This window comes from Syngnathoides biaculeatus, chromosome 13 (genome assembly GCF_019802595.1).
Source record: "Syngnathoides biaculeatus isolate LvHL_M chromosome 13, ASM1980259v1, whole genome shotgun sequence".
Lineage (NCBI taxonomy): Eukaryota > Metazoa > Chordata > Actinopteri > Syngnathiformes > Syngnathidae > Syngnathoides > Syngnathoides biaculeatus.
In genome coordinates, this window is record NC_084652.1 from 24,542,739 (window position 1) to 24,569,890 (window position 27,152).

The 27,152-nt window shown below is 43.0% G+C and overlaps 1 protein-coding gene across 2 annotated transcripts in view; it reads right to left on the reverse strand.

Annotated features, from left to right (window-relative positions):
- rnf31 (ring finger protein 31) overlaps nucleotides 1–27,152 on the reverse strand; it is a 157,401-nt gene that overhangs the window by 12,884 nt on the left and 117,365 nt on the right. For both annotated transcript variants that reach the window (XM_061840165.1, XM_061840164.1), the window contains 4 exons: nucleotides 15,707–15,819; nucleotides 7,953–8,063; nucleotides 7,399–7,447; nucleotides 120–216 (listed from right to left, as the gene is read on the reverse strand). In XM_061840165.1, the coding sequence (XP_061696149.1) occupies nucleotides 120–216; nucleotides 7,399–7,447; nucleotides 7,953–8,063; nucleotides 15,707–15,819 (370 nt within the window). The remainder of the gene's footprint in view (nucleotides 1–119; nucleotides 217–7,398; nucleotides 7,448–7,952; nucleotides 8,064–15,706; nucleotides 15,820–27,152) is intronic.

Genomic DNA, 27,152 nt, shown 5'->3' on the forward strand with positions numbered 1-27,152 from the left:
TTTTCAAAACTAAATAATGGCGCAAAAAGTGGCAATCAACCGGCATACGACTTTTCTAGAGACTCTGGGAATTAACCTATGTGTCTTTATCAGTAGAACACATAATGTAGATCTCGTACTCGCAGAGTCCAGCATGTCCAATTTGGGTCAGTGCTCCACAAGCTGAATCAGACTGCTGGGCTCCATCATCCTTCTGCTCGAGCACTCCACACAGTCCTTGGAAAGACAGACAGTGTCATCATTAAGCCTATTTTAGGGGGTTACAGCCCCTACCCCTAAATAATTTGGTTGTTTATTATTATTGTTACTTGTTACTTAATTGTTTTCTTAATCCCTCAAATTTCTTGACTAAGCGGGGATAAACCACCAAGAAGCCTTGAAGAAAGAAAATGAAAAAAAAACTTTTGGAGGTTTAGATTTAATTTTAGAATCAGTGGATGGATGAAACTGGAAATGACAGACTGCAAATATGTAGGGGTGTTGGTGCAGCCATCTCGCGTGGAATAACTTATGATATTTTATCTTTTTGACGGAGGAAGAAAAATGCTGCTCACTTCAGTTAACATAGAACTGGAAAGAACTTCATTGACACACATTTACACAGAACAGTGCAGTGACGTATGAGATCACCTGTCAACACCCCCACTTGATCTCGTGCTATACAGACTGTTCGACTTAACCTTGATACAATTTTTATGCTGACATACATTTTCACCATTTTCTGAGTGTTACTCAAAACCTTCAGGTTGTTCAATAGACTGTTCACAGTCAATAGGAGCATGTAGATATGCTGTCTTAACGTCCATCTGATGTATGTTAATATCATGTTGTGCTGCCACTTGCATCAAAGCTCGAATTGAAGTCAGACTTCCGGTTGGAGAGAATGTTTCTTTGTAATCTACTCCCATAACTTGGTTATAACTTTTAGCAACATATCTTGCTTTGTAGGTCCCGTAGACCCACCTACCCCCCACTACATGTTTACCTTCTGGTAGACGAGTCAATGTGAATGTCTCAGTGTCCTTAAGAGAATCCATCTCCTCTTTCATAACTTTCGTCCAAGCGTCTGAGTTGGGTGAACTAATTGCTTCTTTGAAAGTTTGGGGTACATTGTACATTCTGCAACAATAGTCTATATTATCTGTCAATATTTGGTCACTTATTTCCGATACATAATCAGAGAGGTAAAACAGTGGGTATCGAGACTCACAACCTTCAATCTGAATATGTTGGTCATCAGAAGTTTCTGTCTGAGAAATGTCTCCGTCTTTTTCATTCTGGTCTGTCATATCCGTACCTGACATGGAAGACTCATCTTTCCTTCTATCAACATCATCATCACAAGTTATTGTCTGATCAGTCTGGGTTTTATGTTCAACAACATTCTCTGTAACAAACTTGAACAGTCTATGCTTCATGACCTTATTTGTGTTGGGGTAATAGACTAGATATGATGGACTATTTTTGTCGTATCCCACAAAAATTCCCTTATCACATCGCGAGTCTAATTTCTTTTTGTCATGTCAGTATGCAAAGCATAGAGCCAAATATTCTCATCCTGGAAAGGTCAAGTTTCTTTCCTGTTAACATAAAGAAAGGGGTTTGTTTCATCCTGTCATTGAAACACCTGTTGTGTATTACTGCAGCAGTCATTACAGCATATGTCCACAACTCATTTGGTAGGTTGTTTTCTATGAGCATGCACCTTCCCATGTTAAATAAGGTTCGCCAATTTCTCTCCGCCGTTCCATTTTAATGAGGCGAATATGGTGCGGAGGACTCATGTCTTATGCTGTTTTTGTTAAGGAAAGTTTGGAATTCTTTTCTTGTGAATTCTGTGCTGTTGTCGGTTCTAAGACACTTCACACTTCCATAAGGAGCATTATCAGCGAAAAATTTATTTTCACAGTGTCGCTTTTAGCTTTCAGAAAATACACAAATATAGTACTTGAATAGTCGTCAGTGAATGCTAGTGTGTATCTGAATCCATCTTTAGCAACTCGATCAACAGGGCCAGCTCGAGGCTGCATGGGAGTTCGCCAAACCAGTCTACATGTGTTTAGTGGACTTGAAGAAGGCATTCGACCGTGTCCCTTGGGGAGTCCTGTGGGGGGTCTTCGGGAGTTTAGGGTACCGAACCCCCTGATACAAGCTGTTCGGTCCCCGTACGACCGCTGTCAGAGTTTGGTCTGCATTGCCGGCAAAATTTTCCGGCAATTAGTCGGACTAATTTCCGGTGAGAGTTGGACTCTGCCAAGGCTGCCCTTTGTCACTGATTTTGTTCATAACTTTTATGGACAGAATTTCTAGGCATGGCTGAGGCGTAGAGAGTGTCCGGTTTGGTGGCATCAGCATTGAATCTCTGTTCTTTGCAAATGATGTGGTTCCGTTGGCTTCATCAAGCCATGATCTTCATCTCTCACTGGAGCGATTCTCAGCAGTGTGTGAAGTGGCTGGGATGAGAATCAGCACCTCCAAATCCAAGACTATGGTCCTCAGTCGGAAAAGGGTAGCGTGCCCTCTCTCGGTCGGGGATGAGATCCTTCCATAAGTGGAGGAGTTCAAGTATGTTGGGGTCTCATTCACAAGTGAGCGAAGAATGGAGAGGGAGATCGATGGACAGATCGGTGCAGCGTCTGCAGTGATACGGACTTTGTATCGGTCCGTTGTGGTAAAGACGGAGCTAAGTCGAAAGGCGAAGCTCTCAATTTACCATTCGATCTACGTTCCTACCCTCACCTATGGGCATGAGCTGTGGGTCGTTCCCGAAAGAATAAGATCCCAGATACAAGCGGCCGAAATGAGTTTCCTCCACAAGGTGTCCGGGCTCTCCCTTAGAGATAGGGTGAGAAGCTCGGTCATCCGGGAGGTGTTCAGTGTTGAGCCGCTGCACCTTCGCATTGGGAGGAGCTAGATGAGGTGGCTGGGCATCTGATTCGGATGCCTTCCGGATGCCTCCCTGGTGAGGTGTTCCGGGCATGTCCCACCGGAAAGAGATCCCGAGGACGACCCAGTACATGCTGGAGTGACTATGTCTCTTAGCTTGCTTGGGAACGCCTCGGGATCCCTCCGGAAGACCTGAAAGAAGTGGTTGGTGAAAGGAAAGTCTGGGCATCCCTGCTTAAGCTACTTCCCCCGTGACTCGACCCGAAAAAGCGGTAGATCATGGATAGATAGATGGATGGTTGAGCATTTATTTTAGTTGGTTGAGGGATTCTGTTCCGACAATTGCAGGGACCAGGACAAGCGTGTCCTGTGGCCTATCCTGAAATATACAGTGCCTTGTAAAAGTATTTGCCCCCCTTGAACATTCCAAGGGGATTCCAGTCTAACCTCATCTGTCAGCCTATGCATTACTACCACAAACAGGAAGGGCCTCAGCGCGAATCCCTGATGCAGTCCCACCTCCACGTTAAATTCTTCTGTCACACCAACGACACACCTCACCGCTGTTCTGCTGCCCTCATAGATGTCCTGAACTACATATTTCCCTGCCCCACCAGACCTGCGCATGCAGTACCACAGTTCCTCTCTTGGGACTCTGTCATAGGCTTTCTCTAATTCTACAAAGACACAGTGTATCTCCTTCTGACCTTCTCTGTACACAGGCTTCAAACAAAAAAAATATGAAATTAACTTTTTTTAATCAAGAATCAACAAGTGGGACACAATCGTTAAGTGGAATGAAATTTATTGGGTATTTTATACTTTTTTAACAAATAAAAACCTGAAAAGGGGGGGGGTGCAATATTATTCTGCCCCCTTGCATTAATACTTTGTAGCGCCACCTTTTGCTGCAATTACAGCTGCAAGTCACTTGGGGTATGTCTCGAGCAGTTTTGCACATAAAGAGACTGGAATTCTTGCCCATTCTTCCTTGCAAGACAGCTCGAGCTCAGTGAGGTTGGATGGAAGGGGTTTGTGTACAGCAGTCTTCTGCTCTGCCCACAGATTCTCGATTGAATTCAGGTCTGGACTTTGACTTGGCCATTCTAACACCTGGATATGTTTATTTGGGAACCATTCCATTATAGATTTGGCTTTATGTTTTGGATCACTGCCCTTTTGGAAGATAAATCCCCGTCCCACTCTCAGGTCTTTTGCAGACTCCAACAGGTTTTCTTCCAGAATGGCCCTGTAGTTGGCTCCATTCATCTTCCCATCAATTTGAACCATCTTCCCTGTCCTTGCTGAAGAAAAGCAGGTCCAAACCATGAGGCTGCCACCACCATGTTTGATAGTAGGGATGGTGTGTTCAGGGTGATGAGCTGTGTTGTTTTTACGCCAAACATATCGTTTTGCATTGAGGCCAAAAAATTCAATTTTGGTTTGATCTGACCAGAGCACCTTCTTCCACATTTTTGCTGTGTCTCCCAGGTGGCTTGTGGCAAACTTTAAACGATACGTTTTATGGATATCTTTGGGAAATGGCTTTCTTCTTGCCACTCTTCCATAAAGGCCAGATTTTTGCAGTGTAAAACTGATTGTTGTCCTAAGGACAGACTCTCCCACCTCAGCTGTAGATCTCTACAGTTCATCCAAAGTGATTATGGGCCTCTTGGCTGCATCTCTGATCAGTCTTCTCCTTAATCGAGGTGAAAGTTTAGAGGGACGGCCGGCAGCAGTGGTCTGATACTCCTTCCATTTCAATATGATTGCTTGCACAATGCTCCTTGAGATGTTTAAAGCTTGAGAAATCTTTTTGAATCCCAAACTGGCTTTAAACTTATCGACAACAGTATCTTGGACCTGCCTGGTGTGTTCCTTGGTCTTCATGATGCTCTCTGCACTTTAAATAGAACCCTGAGCCTATCAGAGAGCAGGTGCATTTATATGTAGACTTGATTACACAGAGGTGGATTCTATTTATCATCATATCATCATCAATCAACACTGGATCATTCAGAGATCCTCATTGAACTTCCGGAGTGTGTTTGCTGCAATAAAAGTAAAGGGGCCGAATAACATTGCACGCCCCACTTTTCAGTTTTATATGTTAAAAAAGTATAAAATATCCAATACATTTTGTTCCACTTCACGATTGTGTCCCATTTGTTGATTGATTCTTGACAAAATGTCAATTTTATATCTTTATATTCTAAGCCTAAAATGTGGCGAAAGGTTGAAAAGTTAAATTGGGCCAAGTACTTTCTTCAGGCACAGTATATTACCGCTGCCTCAGTACATGCACAAAGATTATTAATGATGATTAAAAAAAAACGAAAAACAATACAAGTACAGTGGTGCCTCAGTTCTTGACAATAATCCGCTCCAGAAGGCTGATGTCCCATGTTTTTTGTTAAATACGCTTGCAAACAGACAACTGCTTGCTGAACCGGCCATCAGATTGATTTCAATGTGTTGCATTTTATTCAAATGGATTCTTTGGGTTATCTGAAATATAAAGAAATACATGTTAGAACGATATACAGTGAAGAAAATGAGTATTTGAACACCCTTCTATATTGCAAGTTCTCCCACTTAGAAATCATGGAGGGGTCTGAAATTTGCATCGTAGGTGCATGTCCACTGTGAAAGAGATCTAAAAAGAAAAATCCAGAAATCACAATGTATGATTTTTTTAACGATTTATTTCAGTGATACGTGTTGCAAAAATAAGTGTTTGAACACGTGAGAAAACCGATGTTAATATTTGGCACAGTAGTCTTTGTTTGCAATTACAGAGGTCAAACGTTTCCTGTAGTTGTTCACCAGGTTTGCACACCCAGCAAAAGGGATTTTGGCCCACTCCTCCACATAGTTCTTCTCTGGATCAAACAGGTTTCTGGGCTGTCGCTGAGAAACAGTTTCAGCTCCCTCCAAAGATTTTCTATTGGGTTTAGGTCTTGAGACTGGCTAGGTCACGCCAGAACCTTGATATGCTTCTTACGGAGTCACTCCCTGGCTGTGTGCTTCGGGTCATTCTCATGTTGAAAGATACAGCCATAACCCATCAATGCTCTGACTCAGGGAAAGAGGTCATTCCCCAAAATTTCACAATACATGGCCGCGGTCATCCTCTCCTTAATACAGTGCAGTCGTCCTGTCCCATGTGCAGTAAAATACCTTCAAAGCATTATGCTACCACACCCATGTTTCACAGTAGGGATGGTGTTCTTGGGATGGAACTCATCATTTGTCTTCCACCTAACACAGTGAGTGGACCTATGACCAAAAAGTTCATTTTGATCTCATCTGACCACAAAACTTTCTCCCACGACTCCTCTGTATCATCCGAATGGTCAATGGCAAACTCAAGACGGGCTTTGACGTGCTGGTTTAAGCAGGGGAACCTTCCATGCCATGCATGATTTCAAACCATGACGTCTTAGTGTCAGTCATCTTGTAAACGATGGTCCCAGCTGTTTTCAGGTCATTGACCAAGTCCTGTCGTGTAGTCCTGGGCTGATTCCTCACCTTTCTAAGGATCATTGAGACTCCACGAAACATGTTAGAATAGTACAGGACATGTATGAGGACAGCAGAACAGGAAGCAGAACTTGATGGATATTGTGAGGGAAGACATGAAGAATGTGGGTGTTAGAGAGGAAGATGCACAAGATAGACTTAGATGGAAAAAGATGACACACTGTGGCAAGCCCTAATCGGGACAGGTCAAAAGGAAAAGAGGAAGAAGAAGAAGATCGAGACCCCACGAGGTGATATCTTGCATGATGCTGCACTCTGATTGAGATTGACCGTCACCTTTAGCTTCTTCCATTCTAATGATTGCTCCAACAGACTTTTCTTCACCAAGTTGCTTGGTAATTTTTTTCCGTAGCCCTTTCCAGCCATGGGAAGTTGTACAATTTTGTCTCTGGTGTCTTTGGACAGCTCTTTGGTCTTAGCCATGTTACAAGGTTGAGTTTTACTGATTATATGGGGTGGAAAGATGTCTTTATGGAGCTAACGACCTCACACAGGTGCATCTGATTCAGGATAATACATGGAGTGGAGGTGGACTTTTAAGACGGACTAACAGGTCTTTAAGGGTCAGAATCCTAGGTGATAGACAGGTGTTCAAATACTTATTTGCAGCTGTATCACACAAATAAATCATTAAAAAATCATACATTGTGATTTCTGGATTTTTCTTTTTAGATGATCTCTCTCACCGTGGACATGCACCTATGATGAAAATTTCAGACCCCTCCCTCATTTCGAAGTGGGATAACTTGCAATATAGCAGGCTGTTCAAATACTTATTTTCTTTACTCTAAGTATGGAATGTTTTATGTCTCCTATGTATGGAGAATTATAGGACACCCTCAATATAAAATATTCAGAATATGAAAAAATAATCCAGAATACACATGTGCGTGTGTGTGTGTGTGTGTGTGTGTGTGCGTGTGTGTTTGTGTATAGATGTTTCATTGAGCTGATGTTTCATTGACCTACCTGTCTGTGTTCCAGGAGTGGGGTCAGTATTGTATGTAACACCATTGTTCTGTCATTCAAAAATAAAAGAAAAACAAGTGAAGGGATTTGTAAGTCATAATAGTCACCACTTAAATTGTTCAAATGTTTTCATCAGTAATTACACGAAAAGGCAACAATCTTTTTCCTTTTACCTTGTGACACCTGCATTCTGTAATGTAGAGGCCCTATAGCTCAGTGGTAATGTGGCTTTTTTTACATTTTAAGGACTGACTTAAAGTGTTAAATTTCTACTCCATACCTTCCGATTTTGTGCCTAAACACCATCTTTATCTTATGAAGCCGATTTCCAAACATCTGTTAAACATCTAGCAAAGAAGATTTTCATACTCATTCTTCCACTCACCATGATGTGAGTGTTTGAAATTAAACTGAAAATTTTCCTTTTGCATTATTTTATTGTATTTTTGTCAGTATTTGCAAATACTGCAATACTTTGACTACTACAACAAATATTGTAAGAACAGTTGTGTTTTGTACCAAAAAACCCATGGAATGTACCAGAAATCAAATACCTCCAATAATGCCTGAAGTCTAGAAGGTTCCCAGTCTCTCAAATAGAATAGACAGTCCCTGGGGTGATGGGCATGGAGTCCAGATACAGTACACTGATCCACAGCGCAGGTCTCATAAGACAAAGATAAAATTGCTTGTATAAAAATCATTTAGCAAGAAAAAAAGAGTATGTTTGGAATTTGTAATTGTTAGGGTTGCTTCCTTGGCACCCTGACCTATTGTGTTTAGTGTGTGTCTGTTCAGGTGGAGGAGGAGATGAGTTGGAGCCGTGACCATCTGAGACGCATCTTCATCAGCATTGTACTTAAACCAGTCCCGAACCTCACCTTGTTGCCAGATCAACTTTAGCAGTCATGCGGCCAGTCGCTTCTCGTTGGGATTACTACTACTGTATTCAGTACCCTAATCAGTCTTTTGTTTCTTTCCCAGAAGCTTTATTGCCTTAACTCCTGTCCAGAATCTCCATGCCTGTAGTCATGTCTGGACTCCCCACATCTCCTTCCTTGCCTACATGCACTCTTGTCCACTGAACTCATCACCTGACAGAGCGCTCACACCAGAACAGATTGCTACTGTCCCAGTCAGCTGTAACCCTGCGACCACTTTAACTAAATAAAATCTCTGAATTCCGACCAGCCTTTCTGTATTTGCTCTTGGGTACCTTCCAGCAGTGCGAAGCGTAACAGTTTGATCTGGCCAAAGAATGAACCCTAACGAGCTGGAATCCCTGAACAGACAAGTAGTTCTGTTAAAACAATATGATGAAGCGCTCCATCTACTCCTTGGCAAGGTAAAATAATTTGCTGAATCACTCCTCTCCTGGACCACCCTCACAGTCCAAGAACCATCTGTGGCTTCACCTGGACCTTATGAAGAGGACGTGGGTTCGTGACGCGCATTCTTAATACAATGCTCTTTGGTGATTGAACTAGTGTTGTTTCATTGGCGAATGATGCTTTCAGAAGAATGAATCTTTTTAGTGACCAAACTGACCGAATCAGTTTGTGATTCGTTATATTTGCTTGGTCGCAGGGCCGTGAGGCAAGTGAGAAATGGAACTCTTGAATCATTTTGTCATTCACTTCTGAATATTTGACGACTGGCCAATGCGTGGGAAGCCTGCCGGGGGGCTGGGACTTTTTCCCTGAACTGCCATGTGATTTGCGATTCATCAGTGTTATCATTCACTTCGGCGAATGACCAATGAGCAGCCAGTGTCAGGCAGTGCCATGCTGGTGGTGGAGCGACATAAGTGAACTGAGTGATTCATTCAGTGAACTAGTGAACTGAAGAGTGATTCATTCAGTGAACTGCTGTACTTAGGAACTGAAGAGTGATTTGTTTGTTATCCACTGAGCTGGGATATACTCGTATAATGACTGATTTGTTTGCCAGAGGAATATTGTACTTTGCAGTGACCGTCCTCATGAATGATTTTAACCACAAGTCCTGACGTCGTTGCGGGGATAGCTTTCACTAACAGCCCTTTCTCCAAGCTAACGGCTACATTTGAATCAGTCAAGCACAGGAAAACAAGCACAGATATGTAAATTAATAATAAATGTATGTACATACACAAACATTCTCTGTGTGTCTCGGATGTGATTATCAAAGCTTTTTAAAAATTTATAGCAATAATAATACATTAAACTTTGAACTCAAAGACACTTTACAGTAATCTGATGACAACAGTGAGCAGGAAGCCCAACTGGCAATGTTGGTCAGCAATGCTGTCCATCGGAATGCAAAAAAGTCACAGCGACTGCAAAAGCCTAGCTAGACGTAAGCGGATGCGGAAGGATGGTCGGTAGCTGAGCTCACTGCACGCAGGTTCACGACTCATAACCGAAGGTGGGTGGGTGTTTGAGAGCTTGCGCAGGAAGAGAAAAGTATCAGAATCAGAAACAGCTTTAATAGCACATAAAAACATACAAGGAATTTTTCTCCAGCAGTCGGCGCTACCCTGGTATGACATTCAGAACAAAGAACAAGGAACAACATAGCAACAAAAACAAAGAACAAGAGGCATTTCTGTTTATAGGAACTATTCCTTATAAGACTCATTTAGAACAGATAAGATATAAGTGTGTTAACATCCCACATTGTGTTAAGCTTGTACAGAGTGCCTTTACCCGTTCGCAGTTCTCGTTTTTGACCAGTGCAATGTCAATTGTACAAAGTGAGCAGTTTGAAGTGACAAATCATGCAATAGTCTTCAAAATATACATTTAAAAAAATCTCTCTCCATATATATATATATATATATATATATATATATAAAATTTATATATTTAACGACTTGATTGCCAGAGGGAAAAAAAATGTTTGAATGTCTGCTACTTTTGACTTTCATTGATCTCTAGAGCTGTCCCGACAGAAGGAGCTGGAAGAGCTGGTGGCCAGGATGTGGAAGATCCGAAAGGATCCTTCCTGCTCTGGACCTAGTTCGCGCTGCGTGCAAGTCCTCAATAGTGGGTAGCGTGGTGCTGACAATCCGTTCAGTGGTTTTGATTGTCCGTTGCAATCTGAGTTTGGCCTTTTTTGTGGCGGCCCCAAACCAGACTGTGATAGAGGTACACAGTACTGATCGGATATCTGCTGTGTAGAACTGTATCAGCAGCTCTCGTGACAGGCCATGCTTCCTTAGAAGCCGCAAGAAGTGCATCCTTTGCTGGGATTTTTTGAGTATGGAGTTGATGTTCGCCCCCCACTTCAGGTCCTCTGAGACTGTAATTCCCAAGAACTTGAAGGTCTCGACAGTTGACACAAGAGAGTTGGACAGTGTCAAAGGGAGCTGTGGTGAAGGATGCCTCCTGAAGCCCACAAATCATCTCCACGGTCTTTAGAGTGTTCAACACCAGGTTTTGTTGACCACACCAAAGCTCCAATCTCGCCACTTACTGTCGATACGCAGACTTGTCGCCGTCTTTGAAGAAGCCGATGACCGTGGTGTCATCTGCGAACTGCAGGAACTTGACAGTCGGATGCCACGAGGTGCAATCATTTGTGTAGAGCGAGAAGAGCAAAGAGGAGAGGACACAACCTTGGGGTGCCCCGGTGCTGATAGTGCGCGTGGATGAGGTGGTATCCCGCAGCCTCACCTGCTGTGTCCTGCCCATCAGGAAGTTGTAGATCCACTGGGAGATGGCAGGCGTGACGCTGAGCTGGAGTAGATTGGAGGAGAGGAGTTCAGGGATGATTGTGTTAAACGCAAAGCTGAAGTCAACGAACAGCAAACTGTAGTGGGTCCAGTTGGGGACCAATGATGCGCTTGAGATGCTCCAGCACAAGAGGTTCAAAGGACTTCATGACCACAGATGTCAAAGCAACAGGCCTGTAGTCATTAAGGCCTGAGACTGTTGCTTTTTGGGGGACTGGTATAATAGTGAATCATTTGAAGCAGGTTGGTACTTCACACAGTTTGTAGAGACCTGCTGAAGATCTTTGTGAAGAAAGGAGCAAGTTGGTATGGTATGAGCAGACTTTGAGGCAGGATGGGGACACAAGGGCTGGGCCCAGCTCTTTGTGGATCTTTTGTTGTTAGAAGATCTACCTAACATCACTTTCATGTATGTTAAATGGTGGAGTGGAAAGTGGTGCGGCTTGGTGGGTGTGTGGTGTGGAAGTGTCTATTTCAAATCTGCAGTAAAAGCTATGTAGGTCGTTGGCTAGCCTGTTCATTTTTTCTACCGGGGGAGAACGTCGCTTGTATTCAGTGAGCGATTGTAATCCGTGCCAAACTGATTTGGAGTGATTAGCGCCGAGATATTTTTCCAGTTTAACTGCATAGGCCCTCTTGCCCGCAATGTTAATTTCTTTAGTCAGCTGGTTTCTAGTGCGATTTCTAGAGGGCCCTGTCCCCACTACGATATGCAATTAATTTAGCATGGCGCAGTTGTCTAAGTCTAGCTGAAAACCACGGCTTGTTATTGAACTTGCAAAAAGTTTGTCTTGGTTCACACACCTCCTCAAAGAAGCTGACATACGCGGTAACAATATCCGGGAATTCTTCTAGGATGCGCGTCAAATTTTCAAAGACACTCCATTCTGTGCAGTCAAAGCAGCTTTGAAGTTCTAATTTTAAACTTGTTGGTCCACTTTTTAAATTCTTTTTCTAAAGGCTTCGCACAAGTGCGTCCCTGTATGTAGGCATTAAGTACAGCAAGCAGTGATCAGAGGAGCCAATGGGTGCGCGGGGGATTGCATGATATGCATTTTTGATGAATGTGTAACAATGGTCTAGAGCAGGGGTGCCCGGACTTTCTTTACCCCAAGATCTACTTTTCAAACACCCAGCCTCTCGTAAGCTACTGACGCCGACCATGATGATGCTCCCAAACTGTTTTAAGGTCAATTTTATGTTGCCTCCTATGTTTAGAATACAGAATTAGCTTTTTGTGCACAGTATTGTCTGTGTTTTTGTCCTGGATCAGGCTGTCCCAAGGTGGAATTTTAAAATTACACACCATCTCATCCTGCACTTTCTACCGTGGCTTCAGACCAGACCTTTCCCACTCGGAAAAGAGAAAATCTCATCCAGTTTAATCACTTTTTCTTCGATTATTATCATACTCTGACAGTCATTGCATCTTAAAACAACAGCATTTCTTTTTTAACTTTCTCCATTAATATCGAAAGTAAGCACAAGCAGCATGTCTAGCTCGTCTTTGCTCCTTTTGCCCGGACTGTGTTGCTAACTAAAGCAGCCGTGGTGAACGATGCCATTATAAAACACATTGATGGTTTGCATAAGTACTGTAGCATTTGAGTTATGAGTGTATGTCTTTAAGAGCTGGGGGTTGAGGGGGGGGGGTTTAAAGTAAACTGGAAAAAAGAGAGTGTGGCGAGCAGCAATCGTTGTTAAAGTTCCGTGCGCTGCCTAAAAGAAACCAGTGGCTTCTTCTTTTCATTTTTTTTTACAGTACGTATGTGAATTGTGCCATTGGATGTAACAACCAGTCATCCCTCACTCATTGAATCACATTGTAAAATGACACAAAATGAATAGCTGTATGTTATACTTTCAATTTGCATTGGATTTTTTTTTTTTTTTGCGTGCGACGCAGAATATCTGCGAAGAGACTCCATCAGCGGTGCAAAATTGCGCACACGTGCAGATGGCTGACGTTTTTTTTTTTTTTTTGGCACGCTGTCCCGCGATGAACCAAGACTGCCTCGCAATTGGGACCCATTGAGCACCCCAGGGTGTTATTTGTCCTCGTTTGACATTTTATGTGCTGCTTATATTTAGGGAGTTCGTGGTTAGGTTTAGCTGTGTTAAAATCTCCTCGGATAATGATCGGTGAATCTGGGTGTTTTTGCTCAATCTCGTTTATCTGCTCGGCGAGCGTTAGCAATTTTGCATTCATGCTAGCTATAGGAGGAACATAAACCCTGACTAGAATGAACGATATGAACTCACATGGCAAATAAAATGGCTAAAATAAGGTTAGGGTCAAAAACTGCGATTCTAAAAGCGGCTGCAGTGTGTGCTGAGCTGTGTGATGTCCGTGAACCATTTCTCGTTGATATAAAAGCATATTCCACCACCTTTTGATTTCCGTGTTAGCTCGGCAACACGGTTCGCACGATGGAGGTGGAAGCCGGGGAGCGTGAAGGCGGTGTCAGGCACTCGTCCACAAAGCCAAGTCTCTGTGAAGCACAGAACCGCAGAACATCCAAAGTCTTTGCAGGTCTTAATCAGAAGCTGAATTTCGTCAATTTTGTTGGCTAGGGAATGTAGGTTCGCAAGATGGATGTCCCTCTTCGTCGCGAGGCTTTGAAGAGCGTGCCGAGTAGCAACTCCAGAAAAAGATTCAGTGAATTGTCAAGAGTTGTCGAGAAAAAAGTCAGGAGAAGACTCTCATGGTTAGCAAGTCCTCTCCTGTATGCTTGAGTCCCGAGAAGCCCGAAAAACACACAAACATATACAGTACCAGGGAGAACTTGCCAAAGGCTGCCACACTGGTAGGCGCCATCTTTGGGAAAAAAAAGGTGATCATTTAGCCAGTTGGGCTCTCGCCCACACTTTGGCAGACCCCATGCGCCAGTCACCTCTTGCCTACGCTTTGGTGGACCCTGCGCGCCAGCCGCCTCTCGCCAACGTCTCTGCAGTGCTCTAGCAGCACAAGGAGCAGCCGCCACCTCTCGACCATGCCTTCGAGATGGTCAAGCAGCAGCAGAAGCAGCCGCCGCCTCTCGATCATCCCTCGGCAGTGCTCAACCAGCAGCAGCAGGCACCGCCTCTCGACCACGCCTCAGCAGTGCTTGATCAACAGTAGCTGCTGCCACCACCTCTCAACCGTGCCTCGGTGGTGCTCAACCACCAGCAGCCTCTCGACCACGCGTCCTCATTTCTTAACAAGCAGCGGCCACCATGCCTCGGCGGGGCTACGTCCACAGCTGTCACCTTCTCCTGTTTGGTTCCTGCTTTGCCATTGGGACCCTCCTCGTGGAAGTCCGCCTGAGTCACCCTGTAGGGACCCTGGTGCTTGGCATCCTAGCCGACCTCCTGAACTACTCAGTCAAGATGCTCGCTTTGGGTAGCCTGGACGGCCACTAGACAGGCTGGGGTGGGGTTTTTTTCCCCTCCTCCTGGCCCCATTCCGCTCACCCTTGGTTGTTTTTTTGTCTTTTGTCGCGTCTGGGATCCGCGGACCTGGGAGAGGTCATGTCATGTCATGGGCGTGGCCAGGCCACTGCCCTGGGCGCAGCTGCCTCTGAGAGCAGCTCCACACCTGCACCTTAATGATGCTAATTAGGCCAGGCATATAAGCCTTGTGTTTTTCATTCTCAGTTGCCAGGTTGTTGTGCTTGAGACTGCAGTAGTCTGAGTATACGAGCCTCTTATGTATTCGTCTTATCACGGCCAGTGTTCCTGTGCCCCCACAGCTAAGTCAAGTCTTGTTTTTTGCCTAGAATCTGACCTCATTTTCAGATTTTTGGACCTTGCCTGTTGGCATGTGTTTTTGTGCCTCTGCCCTTTATGACTGCTTACCTGTGTATGACTTCTGCCTGGGAAAAAAAAAAAAAACCTCAACATCCTGTCACTGCCTCTGAGTCTTGCATTTGGGTCCAACCCCATGGCTCGTGACACATCCCCATATGATCACAGATGCTGGGTTTCGAAATTTGCATCCATAACAGTCCAGCTGGTTCTTTTCCACTTAGGCCCAGTGGACACGATGTCCAGGATTTCCCAAAACAATTTGAAATGTGGACTCATCAGACCACAAAACACCATAGAAAATGAAATCCCTAAATTCCTTGCAATTATATGTTGAACATTGTCCTTAAGCTGTTCGACTATTTTCTCACCCACTTGTTCACAAAGAGGTCAACCTTGCTCCAACATTGCTTGTGAATTAACAATTGAGAGAACCACCTTTTATAACCAATTATGGCATCCCCCTGTTTCCATTGAGCCTGTTCACCTGTGGGACTTTTCAAACAAGTATTCGATGATCATTCCTCAAATTTTATTTTTGACACTTGTCCCAGCTCTTTTGGAACATGTAGCAGCCATACAATCCCAAGTTATTGATTATTTAAACAGTGTGAACATTTTCTGTGTAGTTAATTCAATTACATTTAGGTTGAACATGATTTGCAAATCATTGTATTCTGTTTTTAACACAATGTCCCAACTTAATTGGAATTGGGTTTGTAAGTTGTATTTTCAGAAAATCCTATATATACAGTATAGTGTATAAAGTGATTAAATGAGAATGAGCAGATATTTCAGCAAACATACCGTATGGAATGGGTTGTTGCAACCACTGCAGAACTGGTAACGACATTGAGAGCAGCAGAAGTGCATACAGCCCCCTTTAGACAGTGCATACTGGAACCGACAATTAGGACAGGCTGAAAGGGAAATACATAAAATCTCATTCAGAATCTGAAAGTACTTTATTGGCCAAGTATGTTGCAAGACACACCAGGAATTTTTCTCTGGCAGTTGGAGCCACTCTAGTATGAAAACAAATAATCACAATGATGAAATATACATTTAGGACACGAAAAACATGAGGGTAGCGAGAAATTGAGCAATGTAAGTGTACCAACAGTGTGGTGATACCGTTATAATCTAAAGTCTGCAAATGATGCGGCTCTTAATCAATTTAGAACAGTTTAAAGTACCAGTGCAATGACCTGGCACAGTGACAATTGCCCAGATCGTGCAGAGAGTTCTCCAATACATGAGTCACCAGGGGTAATCAGCAAGAGGATGCAAATAGTGCAACATGATAAAAAAAAAGAGTGCATGAATAATATATATGATTACATCAAAGAAAAGAGAGAGCAAGGTCATCAAGAGAAGTATGTACTGCACTACACGTGAGTTTTATTGACAATTTCGCCACTTTTTGGGAGTGCACACATCTTTACAAGGCAGACGAAGAGTTAAGGTATTGACTGCCAACGTTTTTTTACTGCGGACATCATTCAATGGTCCAAAAACAAATTGATAGAAACGTGTATGCAACAAAAAGGCAAAATGATGAAGTTCCAAAACATTCAGAGGAACAAGTAGTCTCATCCAAACAATTGGAGGAGCAAATGACATGAAATGAGCCAGCACTTTAAATTTTCCACACCTCTCCCTGCCCCTTTGGAGCCAAGCCTGACGCAAAACTCACTCTCTGCCAGCCTAAATGCAATGTTAAATCTAACGGATAAGGTGAAGACTATTATCAATGTTGGACTGCAAGCCGCACCACATCAAGATCCTCCTCCCATCCCCCCTCGCCTGAAAACAGTGCCACCTTAGATGCGAAAGGTACCTCCTCCACTGAAAAAAAAACCACTTTTCTGTGAATACGACTGACATATGCTTGGTCTTTTACGGAATAACTCAGGTCCTTATGGAGATCAGGCATTTTTCATCCCTGTAATTACCAGGGACAGAAAGTTAATCAAAGATACATGGCATAAAAAAAAGTAGAACTTCAAATTTAGTGAGGGGAAAATGTGAATCTATCAAACCATTGTCTCTATTTATCTCTGCAAGACCAGCTCTTTTTCATGTCAGGTCACTGGGTAATAAAACAATACTGATTATTGACATCATTACAATCTATGATCTGGACTTTTTGTGATTAAATAAGTTAACAGAAAGTTGTTGTAGTAGCATTTTAAAATAGCAAGCAAAATTTCATTTTATGAACAAGTGTCGAAGTGGGGAAAAAAGGCGGTGGTATTGCTGTTATTTTTAAGTTATTGTTTCAGTGTAAAGAAATGATACATGGTGATTTTAGCTTCTTTGAATAGCTGTATTTTTTAGTTAAAGGTGACCTAAATATTATTGTAAAATTAGATACTTCCAAGATTTAATTGATAAATTTATGGAAGATTTTTCAGAACTGCTGTCAATTATTGACTTCCTGTATTTTGGAGGTCCACCACCAAGTCTGCTTCTTCCCTTTCCTACCAGAAGCCACTGCAAGTTGTTTGATGAACGCTCTATATACGTTTAGCACAAATTTACACTGGATGCCCTTCCTGCCCCAACCCCATTTATCCGGGCTTGGGACCAGCCTACAGGACACACAGGAATTGTGCCCCCCTTCGGACTTCATGTAATCAAAACAAGCAATCAAATAAACAGTCAGCACATAAGGTAGACAAATCACATACTACCTGTGTGAAAATAAAAAGGATATGGCGGTTTAAAAGATATGTGGATGGAAGGGATTCAAACCACAATGGCTCTCACTCTAGTAGTTGAAGGTTGGGTCTAAGTTTGATGTTTGGTACTCGTTGTGTACTTCACGTAGGTAAAGTTGTTAGGGCGCTAGGCTAACTTGGGCCGAGCGGCTTCAACGTGAATGATACAGCACCAATTTGGGTACTCAGGAATACATTGAGATGCGACGTAGGGCAAAGGTAGAGATGGCGAAGGCTAAACAAGAGGCATATGACGACATGTACACCAGGTTGGATACGAAAGAAGGAGAAAAAGATCTCTACAGGTTGGTCAGACAGAGGGATAGAGATGGGAGGATGTGCAGCAAATAAAGGTGATTCAGGATAGAGATGGAAATATGTTGACTGGTGCCAGTAGTGTGCAAAGTAGATGGAAAGAGTACTTTGAGAAGTTAATGAATGAAGAAAACGGGAGGTAACGTAGCGTAGAAGAGGCAAGCATGAATGACCAGGAAGTGGCAATGATTAGTACGGGGGGAGTTAGAAAGCCACTGAACAGAATGAAAATGGATAGACAGTTGGTCCTGATGACATACCGGTAGAGGTATGGAAGCAATTTGGAGAGATGGCTGTAGAGTTTTTGACCAACTTATTCAACAGAATACTAGCGAGAGAGAAGATGGCCAGAAGAATGGAGGAAAAGTGTGCTAGTCCCCATTTTTAAGAACAAAGGCTATATTCAGAGGTGTGGAAACTATAGAGGAATAAAGATGATGAGCCACACAATGAAGTTATGGGAAAGAGTAGTGGAGGCGAGACTCAGGACAGAAGTAAGTATCTGCGAGCAACAGTACGGTTTCATGCCTAGAAAGAGTACCACAGATGCATTATTTGCCTTGAGGATGCTTGTGGAAAAGTACAGAGAAGGTCAAAAGGAGCTACATTGTTTCTTTGTAGACCTAGAGACAGCCCATGACAGAATACCAAGAGAGGAACTGTGGTATTGCATGTGCAAGTCTGGTGTGGCGGAGAAATATGTTAGAATAGTACAGGACATGTATGAGTGCAGCCGAACAGCGGTAAGATGTGCCGTAGGTGTGTCAGAAGAATTTAAGGTGGACGTGGGACTGCATCAGGGATCCGGGCTGAGCCCCTTCCTGTTTGAGGTAGTAATGGATAGGATGACAGATGAGGTTAGATTGGAATCCCCTTGGACTATAATGTTCGCAGATGATATTGTGATCTGCCATGAAAGCAGGGAGCAGGTGGAGGAACAATTAGAAAGATGTAGGCACACACTGGAAAGGAGAGGAATGAAGATTAGCTGAAGTAAAACAGAATATATGTGCGTGAATGGGAAAGGTGGAGGGGGAAGAGTGAGGCTACAGGGAGAAGAGATAGCGAGTTTGGAGGACTTCAAATATTTGGGGTCAACAATCCAGAGCAATGGTGAGTGTGGTAAGGAAGTGAAGGAATGGGTCCAAGCAGGTTGGAAAGGCTGGCGGAAGGTGTCTGGTGTGTTATGTGACAGAAGAGTCTCTGCTAGGATGAAGGGCAAAGTTTACAAAACAGTGGTGAGGCCGGCCATGATGTACAGATTAGAGACGGTGGCACTGAAGAAACAACAGGAAGCAGAACTGGAGGTGGCAGAAATGAAGGTGTTGAGGTTCTCGCTCGGAGTGAGCAGGTTGGATGGGATTAGAAATGAGCTCATTAGAGGGACAGCCAAAGTTGGATGTTTTGGAGACAAGATTCCAGAGAGCAGACTTCGATGGTTTGGACATGTTCAGAGGCGAGAGAGTAAGTATATTGGTGAAAGGGTGCTGAGGATGGAGCTGCCGGGCAAAAGAGTGAGAGGAAGACCAAAGAGAAGCTTTATGGATGTGGTGAGGGCTGTCATGAGGGCAGTTGAAGTTAGAGAGGAAGATGCAGGAGATAGACTAAGATGGAAAAAGATGACACGCTGTGGCGACCCCTAACAGGACAAGCCAAAAGGAAAAGAAGAAAAGAAGAAGAAGATCACACTGCATTTGTGGATTTCAGGGATGAGGCAACCTTTCATGTTTCAGGGAAACTGAACAAACACAATGTGAGAATCTGGGGAACAGAACAATCCCAGTTGATTAGAGAAATTGAGCGTAAAAGCCCAAAAGTGAATGTGTGATGTGGGATCATGTGCAATCGAATAATTGGTCCATTTTTCTTCAACGAGACATCAATTTCTGCAAATGTTTACCTTGACCTTTTAACAGAATATGTAGCACCACAACTGAATGACCTTCAAACAACCATCATTTTTCAGCATGATGGTGCACCGCCACATTGGGGGCTGCATGTTCGAGTGTTCCTCAATCAAACATTTCCAGACCGGTGGATTGGAAGGGATGGGCCAATTCCTTGGCCACCACGTTCATCAGATATCACTCCCCTGGACATCTTTCTATGGGGCAATGTTAAAGATATCGTGTACCGAACAAAGATAAGGGACATTACTGACCTAAAGCAAGGGATTACTGATGTCATTGCCACAAATAATGAGGCTATGCTACACCAAAAATGGAAAGAAATCGGTACCGTCTTGATGTGCTTTGTGCAACTAATAGTGCCCATGTAGAAGTGGATTAAAAGAGGTAAAAAAAAAAAACTTTAATAAACGCTGAATAGAGGTGAACAAATCTGAATAAAATCAATTGCATTTTTAATAAATTTTTGAAATGGTAAAGTGACTTTATGGACACCCTGTATATTTGCATTTTATTTTATGACAGTAAAGAGAACGCTGTAAAAATATACAATTTGGACAAACATTTTACACTCCCTAAAACATCACCTGATTGTTGTCGAGGGGTTTGTGTGTCCCAGTGATCGTAAGAGCTAAGTTTTCTGGAGTTTTATTTTCCAGGGGACAGCCACCCAGGGATAACAGGTGCTAGGTGAGGTATCAGACAACGTACGACTCAAAGTCATTCTTCATTATTTTTAGTGGATCTCAGTTTCCTTTGCCTGGACGTCGGTAACAGGGACTCCTCTCAGGAGTGGGGCTCAATGGTGAGGACCTGGTGGACAGGTCTGCACTCATTGGGGCCAGCCAGGCACAAGCTGAAAAGTTAACATGGGTCTCCCTCTTCTCATGGACGCACCGCGTCTGGGAGGGGCCAAGGGGGTTACTGGGTAAAAGTATGCCATCGTTTTTCTTAACCTCTTTCCTTGTATGACTTCCTGTATTTTTGGCTTCCACCACCAAGTCTCCTTATCCCGTTTCCTACCAGAAAACACACCAATTACTCTCTTGACTGTCTCTCTGATCATCTTGGCTGTTGTGTCCAGTCTTCCGGGAGTTCCTCCTGTCCGCCGAGAGCATTTCTTACCTCTTTCCGAAAGGCTGCCCAACATTCTTCTTTTCTCTTCCACCACATGGTTCTCTGCTCTCCCTTTGTCTTCTTAATCTTCCTCCCCACCACCACAGTCGCCCTCTACACCACCATCCTGTGCTGTTGAGCAACACTCTCACCTACCACTTCCTTACAGTCAGTAACCTCCTTCAGATTACATCGTCTGCAGAGAATGTATTCCACCTGCGCACTTTTGCCTCCGCTCTTGTAGGTCACCCAATGTTCCTGCATCTTCTGGAAAAAAGCGTTCACAAATTTAATTTCCGTCCTTTTTGCAAAGTTCACCACCATCTTTGGGAGTCCAGTCAGAGGACCATTACAGTAGTCTTGTCTGTGCTCCCAAAAAGTGGAGAAATTGTCAACCAACCAAGTCCACCAACATCTATCACTCAAAGTTTCATTCCCTGATCCCGTACTTACCCATCATTTCTTTATCGCCCATTTCCTTCACCAACATGTCCATTACAATCTGCACCAATCACAACTCTTTCTGTGTCTGGGATGCTCATATCTCCTTCATCTAGTTCCTTCCAGAATTTCTCTTTCAACTCTCGGCCACATCCTACCTGTGGGGCATACCTGCTAATCCCATTATACACAACACCCTCAACTTCAAGTTTCGGCCTCATCCCTCGATCTGATACTCTTTTCACTTACAAGACATTCTTAGCCAGTGGTTCCTTTAAAGAGTATGTAAAGTCTTCAATTCACCTTTTGATTATAGTATACATTTTTTATGCTGAATTCAAATCTGAAATCTGTTATGAGGGAAACATTTTTATTTTTCGATTATCTGCAAAAATTGATTGCACATTGCTGGATTCGCCAGAAATATATGACCACACAGCGGAAAAACCCAAGAAAGGACGTGACGTCAGAAATTGATATAAACATCATGGTGGCCATTCGACTCCATTGTAAGAACGCAGCTGAATTTTCCAATAATTCGAGGGTTCAACATGATTCTAAAGGGTCCCATGAAGGATGCTTTATAAAGGTTAAAAGTTATCAATTTGAGTCAGTTAGACAGAACACACGTTCAAATGCAGACAAAGTAGCTGGCAATGAAGGTGCCGAGCAAGTACTCAGTCCCAGGGAGGACGACATGCCTCGTGTTGGAAACACTGACTGGTAAGCATTTGTGAAGTTGTTGTTTTGTTTATTTAGCCATAAACTGATAAATAGTAATGGCTTCTATATCCTGAATGTATATACAAAGTTTTTGGTCTTATTTTAAAATCATGCAAATGCCGTGTATTTAGTCCAAGTTGGAATATTTTCACAAATAAAGGATTTTAATAGACGAAATCCATTTAAAACGTCATGTTAATTTGAGAGCAATAGCTCGTCATACAGTAACTTGCTTCACCATAAATATAATTTCATGTGGTAAACTGATGCCATAACCCAGGGGTCGGGACAGTTGCGTATGGCTCACAGAGCCATCATAACGACATACTGCACGTGATTGCTGTCGTGCAGAGAAGGTTTGTCCTAGTGGGGTTGTTGTAGTTTGGTGTGGGAGGCAACAAATGATAATAGAATAAAAACTAGACACACATGCACAGACCCCATTCACATGGTAATTCGGCTTCAACTTGTGGTCAGGGCAAAACATCGCTTTGGGGATTATTTTGCGTGAAATTGTACATTGTCTTTTTCTTCTTTTCCTTTTGGCTTGTCCCGTTAGGGGTCATCACACCGCGTCATCTTTCTTCATCTAAGCCTATCACGTGCATCTTCCTCTCGAACACCCACTGTCCTCATATCTTCCCTCACAACATCCAATAATCCTTTCTTTGGTCTTCCTCTCGCTCTTTTGCCTGCTAGCTCCATCCTCAGCGCTCTTCTACCAATATACTCACTCTCTTGCCTTTGGAGATGTCCAAACCATCGAAGTCTGCTCTCTCGAACCTTGTCTCCAAAACATCCAACTTTGGCTGTCCCTCTAATTAACTAATTTCTAAAACTATCCAACCTGCTCACTCCGAGCGAGAACTTCAACATCTTCATTTCTGCCACCTCCAGTTCTGCTTCCCGTTGTCTCTTCAGTGTCACCATCTGTAGTCCGTACATCATGGCCGGCCTCATCACCATTTTATAATCTTTGCCCTTCATCCTAGCAGAGACTCTTCTGTCACATAACACTCCAGACACCTTCCGCCAGCTGTTCCAACCTGCTTGGACCCGTTTCTTCACTTCCTTACCACACTCACCATTCCTCTGGATTGTTGACCCCAAGGATTTGAAGTCATCCACCCTTGCTATCTCTACTCCCTTTTGCCTCACTGTTCCCCCTCCACCCCTCTCTTTCACACATATATATTCTGTTTTACCTTCGGCTAATGTTCATTCCTCTCCTGTCCAGTACATGCCTCCATCTTTCTAATTGCTCCTCCACCTCCTCCCTGCTTTCACTGCATACCACAATATCATCTGCGAACATCATAGTCCAAGGGGATTCCAGCCTATCCTCATCCATTACCACAGCGAAGAGGAAGGGGCTCAGAGCTGATCCCTGATACAATCCCACCTTCACCTTAAATTCTTCCGTTACGCGTAGGGCACACCTCACCGCTCTTCTGCTGCCCTCATACATGTCCTGTACTATTTTAACGTATTTCTCCACCACACTAGACGTCCGCATGCAGTCCCACAGTTCCTCTCTTGGTACTCTGTCATAGGCTTTCTCTAGATCCACAAAGACACAATGTAGCTCCTTCTGACCTTATCTGTACTTTTCAATTGGCATCCTCAAGGCAAATAATGCATCTCCATTGTGAAACTTAATATTGGAATATGCTAGGTTTAGCTTTTTTTTTTGCTAGCAATGTGGTTAATTCTTGTTGAGCTGTTAGCTGTCAATGTCATGAACCAGCGGCTCAGGGGCGGACCCAATTACAGGAGTCCAAGACGAGGACATGATATTAAGAGTGGTTTAATTCCAAATCAAGGTCATACACAATGTAGTAGTCCGAGAAGGCAGAGTCACAACATCGTGAGACAAGAGGCGAGGACCAAAACCATGAAACGAGGTCCGACTGTGAGTCAAAACTTGAGAACGCGAACAAAAACAAGACTCGGCGTTGATAGTTGAGACATGCTGTAACAATGGGAAGCACTACAAATCCCTTGCATACTCTGACACTATAAATCAGTGTCCACACACAGTGACACAACGCAACGAATAGCCAAATGCTGATGACACATTTACCACTTAAGTACCTGATCAATTACAGTCCTGAATGCAACACAGCTGTGACAGCAGTCAGAGGTGGCACCACCAAGAGGAGTGGCCTGACCACACCACCATGACAATGTCCAGACCATGCCCATGACAGTCAAAACCGTGCAGGCGGTCACAAAGAGGTAACTTTTCACCGGTGTGATTCAGTTTAACCTTCACAATGAATAAATATAATTATGAATGTGGAAAATATACCATTACAATATTATAAAGGTCAATACTGCTATTAGATATATATGTATCAATGTATCCTTTAAACTTTCCTGGGCATGCTTCAAATGTTTACATTATATTCATGTCTCTATGGATCCAAAACATCACAAGTATAGAGATTTATCGCATCATTTTCCATAACAATGTGTGTATTGTTTACCATGCTTTTTGCCCTGACCGGAAGTCAGAGCCTGTTGACCATGGCAGAACCAATGTTGGATGCAGAGTGCGCAGTGTAGTTTTTATTCTACGTAATTGGAGGCAATGCAAATGATGCATAGACAGTTTGGCCTAGTGGGGTTACTGTAGTTATTGTGTGATGGTCGTTGTCCACAGATGCAGAAGGGTCTAACGCCGATTGTGTTGGAACAACTAATTGTGGAAACGCTTTTGACAAAAGTCGCTCAAAGAAAAAAATATGAGGAGTACTGAGGTTTTTAACAAGAATGGACAGCCTTTGTGGAGTTGGAGGGATTCTGCTGTGTGTTTAAATTCAGAGTATGCCAAAGCATTCAGACGACGTCGCCAATAAACATTGTGCCAACTTCGCATAAAGACAAGACAATCAAACGAATAAAAGACCTGCCTTTGTTGGCAAGAACCGTTCACCATCGTACCACCATGATGGCAAATCAAATTTAATTACATTCACGATGAACGGATGGAAGTCTCAATGCCTGCATGAAACTTAAAAGGGAAATCCAGTGGTTTGCATTAACAATGTATACAATAGGTCATGTAATATTTACTCTATCTTGACAATGTGATGTTAAATCTTCTCATTTTATCGCATTTTGAGAAGATTTTTATCGACAATTACGAATTTTCAGGGGCACTGCCATTTTCCCGAGTCACATGTGACGTGTTACATCCCGTTCCAAACACTCAATTACATGGGACACCATTATGCCCAGTGCTGATTTCTCGGATTTATCCTCATCTAATGAAGAAATAGCAGTATTGGTTGATCATGAAGACAAAGCAATACTTCCATACACATCCGTGAGCGGCACAGCCATGAGCTCCTCTCCGCCGCTGGGTTGATCGGGAAGACGGAGGAATACTTCTATACAGATTTCAACCTCTGGCTGGAAATGATGCCGCCGAGTGGTGGAGCCATGAGCTTGCTCCCATGCGAACGAGCTCCGCCACTCAGCTGTAAATAATGTTGAATATTCGGATGGTTCTTCGGGCAGAATAACGTGGTGTCTGACAAGCTCACTCCGCTGAGCGGCGGAGCTGTGAGCTCGCACCCTGGTCGAGTGAACTCACGATTCCACAGCTCCGTATGGAAGTATTCCTCCGTCTTGCCGATCAACCGATACTGCTATTTCTTCATCAGATGAGGATAAATCCAAGAAATCAGCGCTGGGCATAATGGTGTCACATGTAATCAAGCATTTTGGAACGGCACGTAACACGGTCATGTGACTCGTGACAATGCCAGTGCCCCTGAAAATTCGTAATTGGCAATAAAAATCTTCTAAAAAAAAACTATTAAATGAGAGAGGATTTAACATCACATTGTCAAGATAGAGTACATATTACATGACCCATTGGATACATTATTAATGCAAACCACTGTATTTCCCCTTTAATCTGATGATGTATGAACTCTAAAGCCATCAGCAAAACCGTGCAACACGAGCTGTTGCATTAATGGTAATAAGTACTTTTGTCATCATTGGTGAGCAACAGCATAACAATGTTCATCCATTCATTTTCTTAGCCACTTATCCTCACAATGGTCACGGGGGCGTAACAATGTCACTTAAAAATATTTCGGAGACTTATTGTACTCAAAGTGTTGGTCTTAGATAAATGCGTAAATAGACCTGTACTTAGTTTTTAAAATACTGTATGGCTCTTTTGAAATTACATTTTAAAATATTTGGCCTTTATGGCTCTCTGAGTCGAAAAGGTTCCTGACCCCTGCCAGAACCAGACAGTACCCAGACCCATTCATTCCCATTTTAGTCACAATTTTCGGAAGATGTCATGAGCAAAACCGCAAAACTTTATACTGAAAGCTGTAAACAGGTATCTTGTGGATTTGTTTGGCCACGAAATGCTTAAAATGTAAATGGGATGGATGGTTCTGTCTGGATTGATATGGGTCTTTGAGCTGTACAAGTCTGTGAATGTGAACAGATTATTATTATTATTTTTTTTATTACATCCTCAAGTGTGCACGTAAATGCTCCATACCCAAGGAAACAACAGAAGAAAGTTGTTGTTGCCTTGAGAGTCAACATATACACCAGAAACTGGCAGATTGCCTAGACCAAATGCTGCCGTGCACGCGAGATTTATTGCCAGCTGTTTGAAATCATGAGTACTTAAAATTGCCATCTCCAATTCAGGGAACAGTATCGGCATTGACTGGATTTTCCACAACATGAGTAAGAACTGTTTTAAAAATTCTTAATATTAATATTTCTCCAAATCAGTCCAGCCTTTTGCCATTTACATTCAGATTTTTTGAAATAAAGAATTGTTTATTATTGTTCCTGCTAAAAGCAGCATCTGCCCAATCAATGCTTGTTCAAACAAAGTAACATTCTGGAAAATTGTCACATGAGTATATTTTCTTATTTTCAGGTCTATACTGTTTAATTGGGAATTGTAGGTAGAAAAAAACTTGTGCCACTTTCATCCTGCTGTGTGTCTATTTGTGGCAGATGGCCAAGAGTTCACTG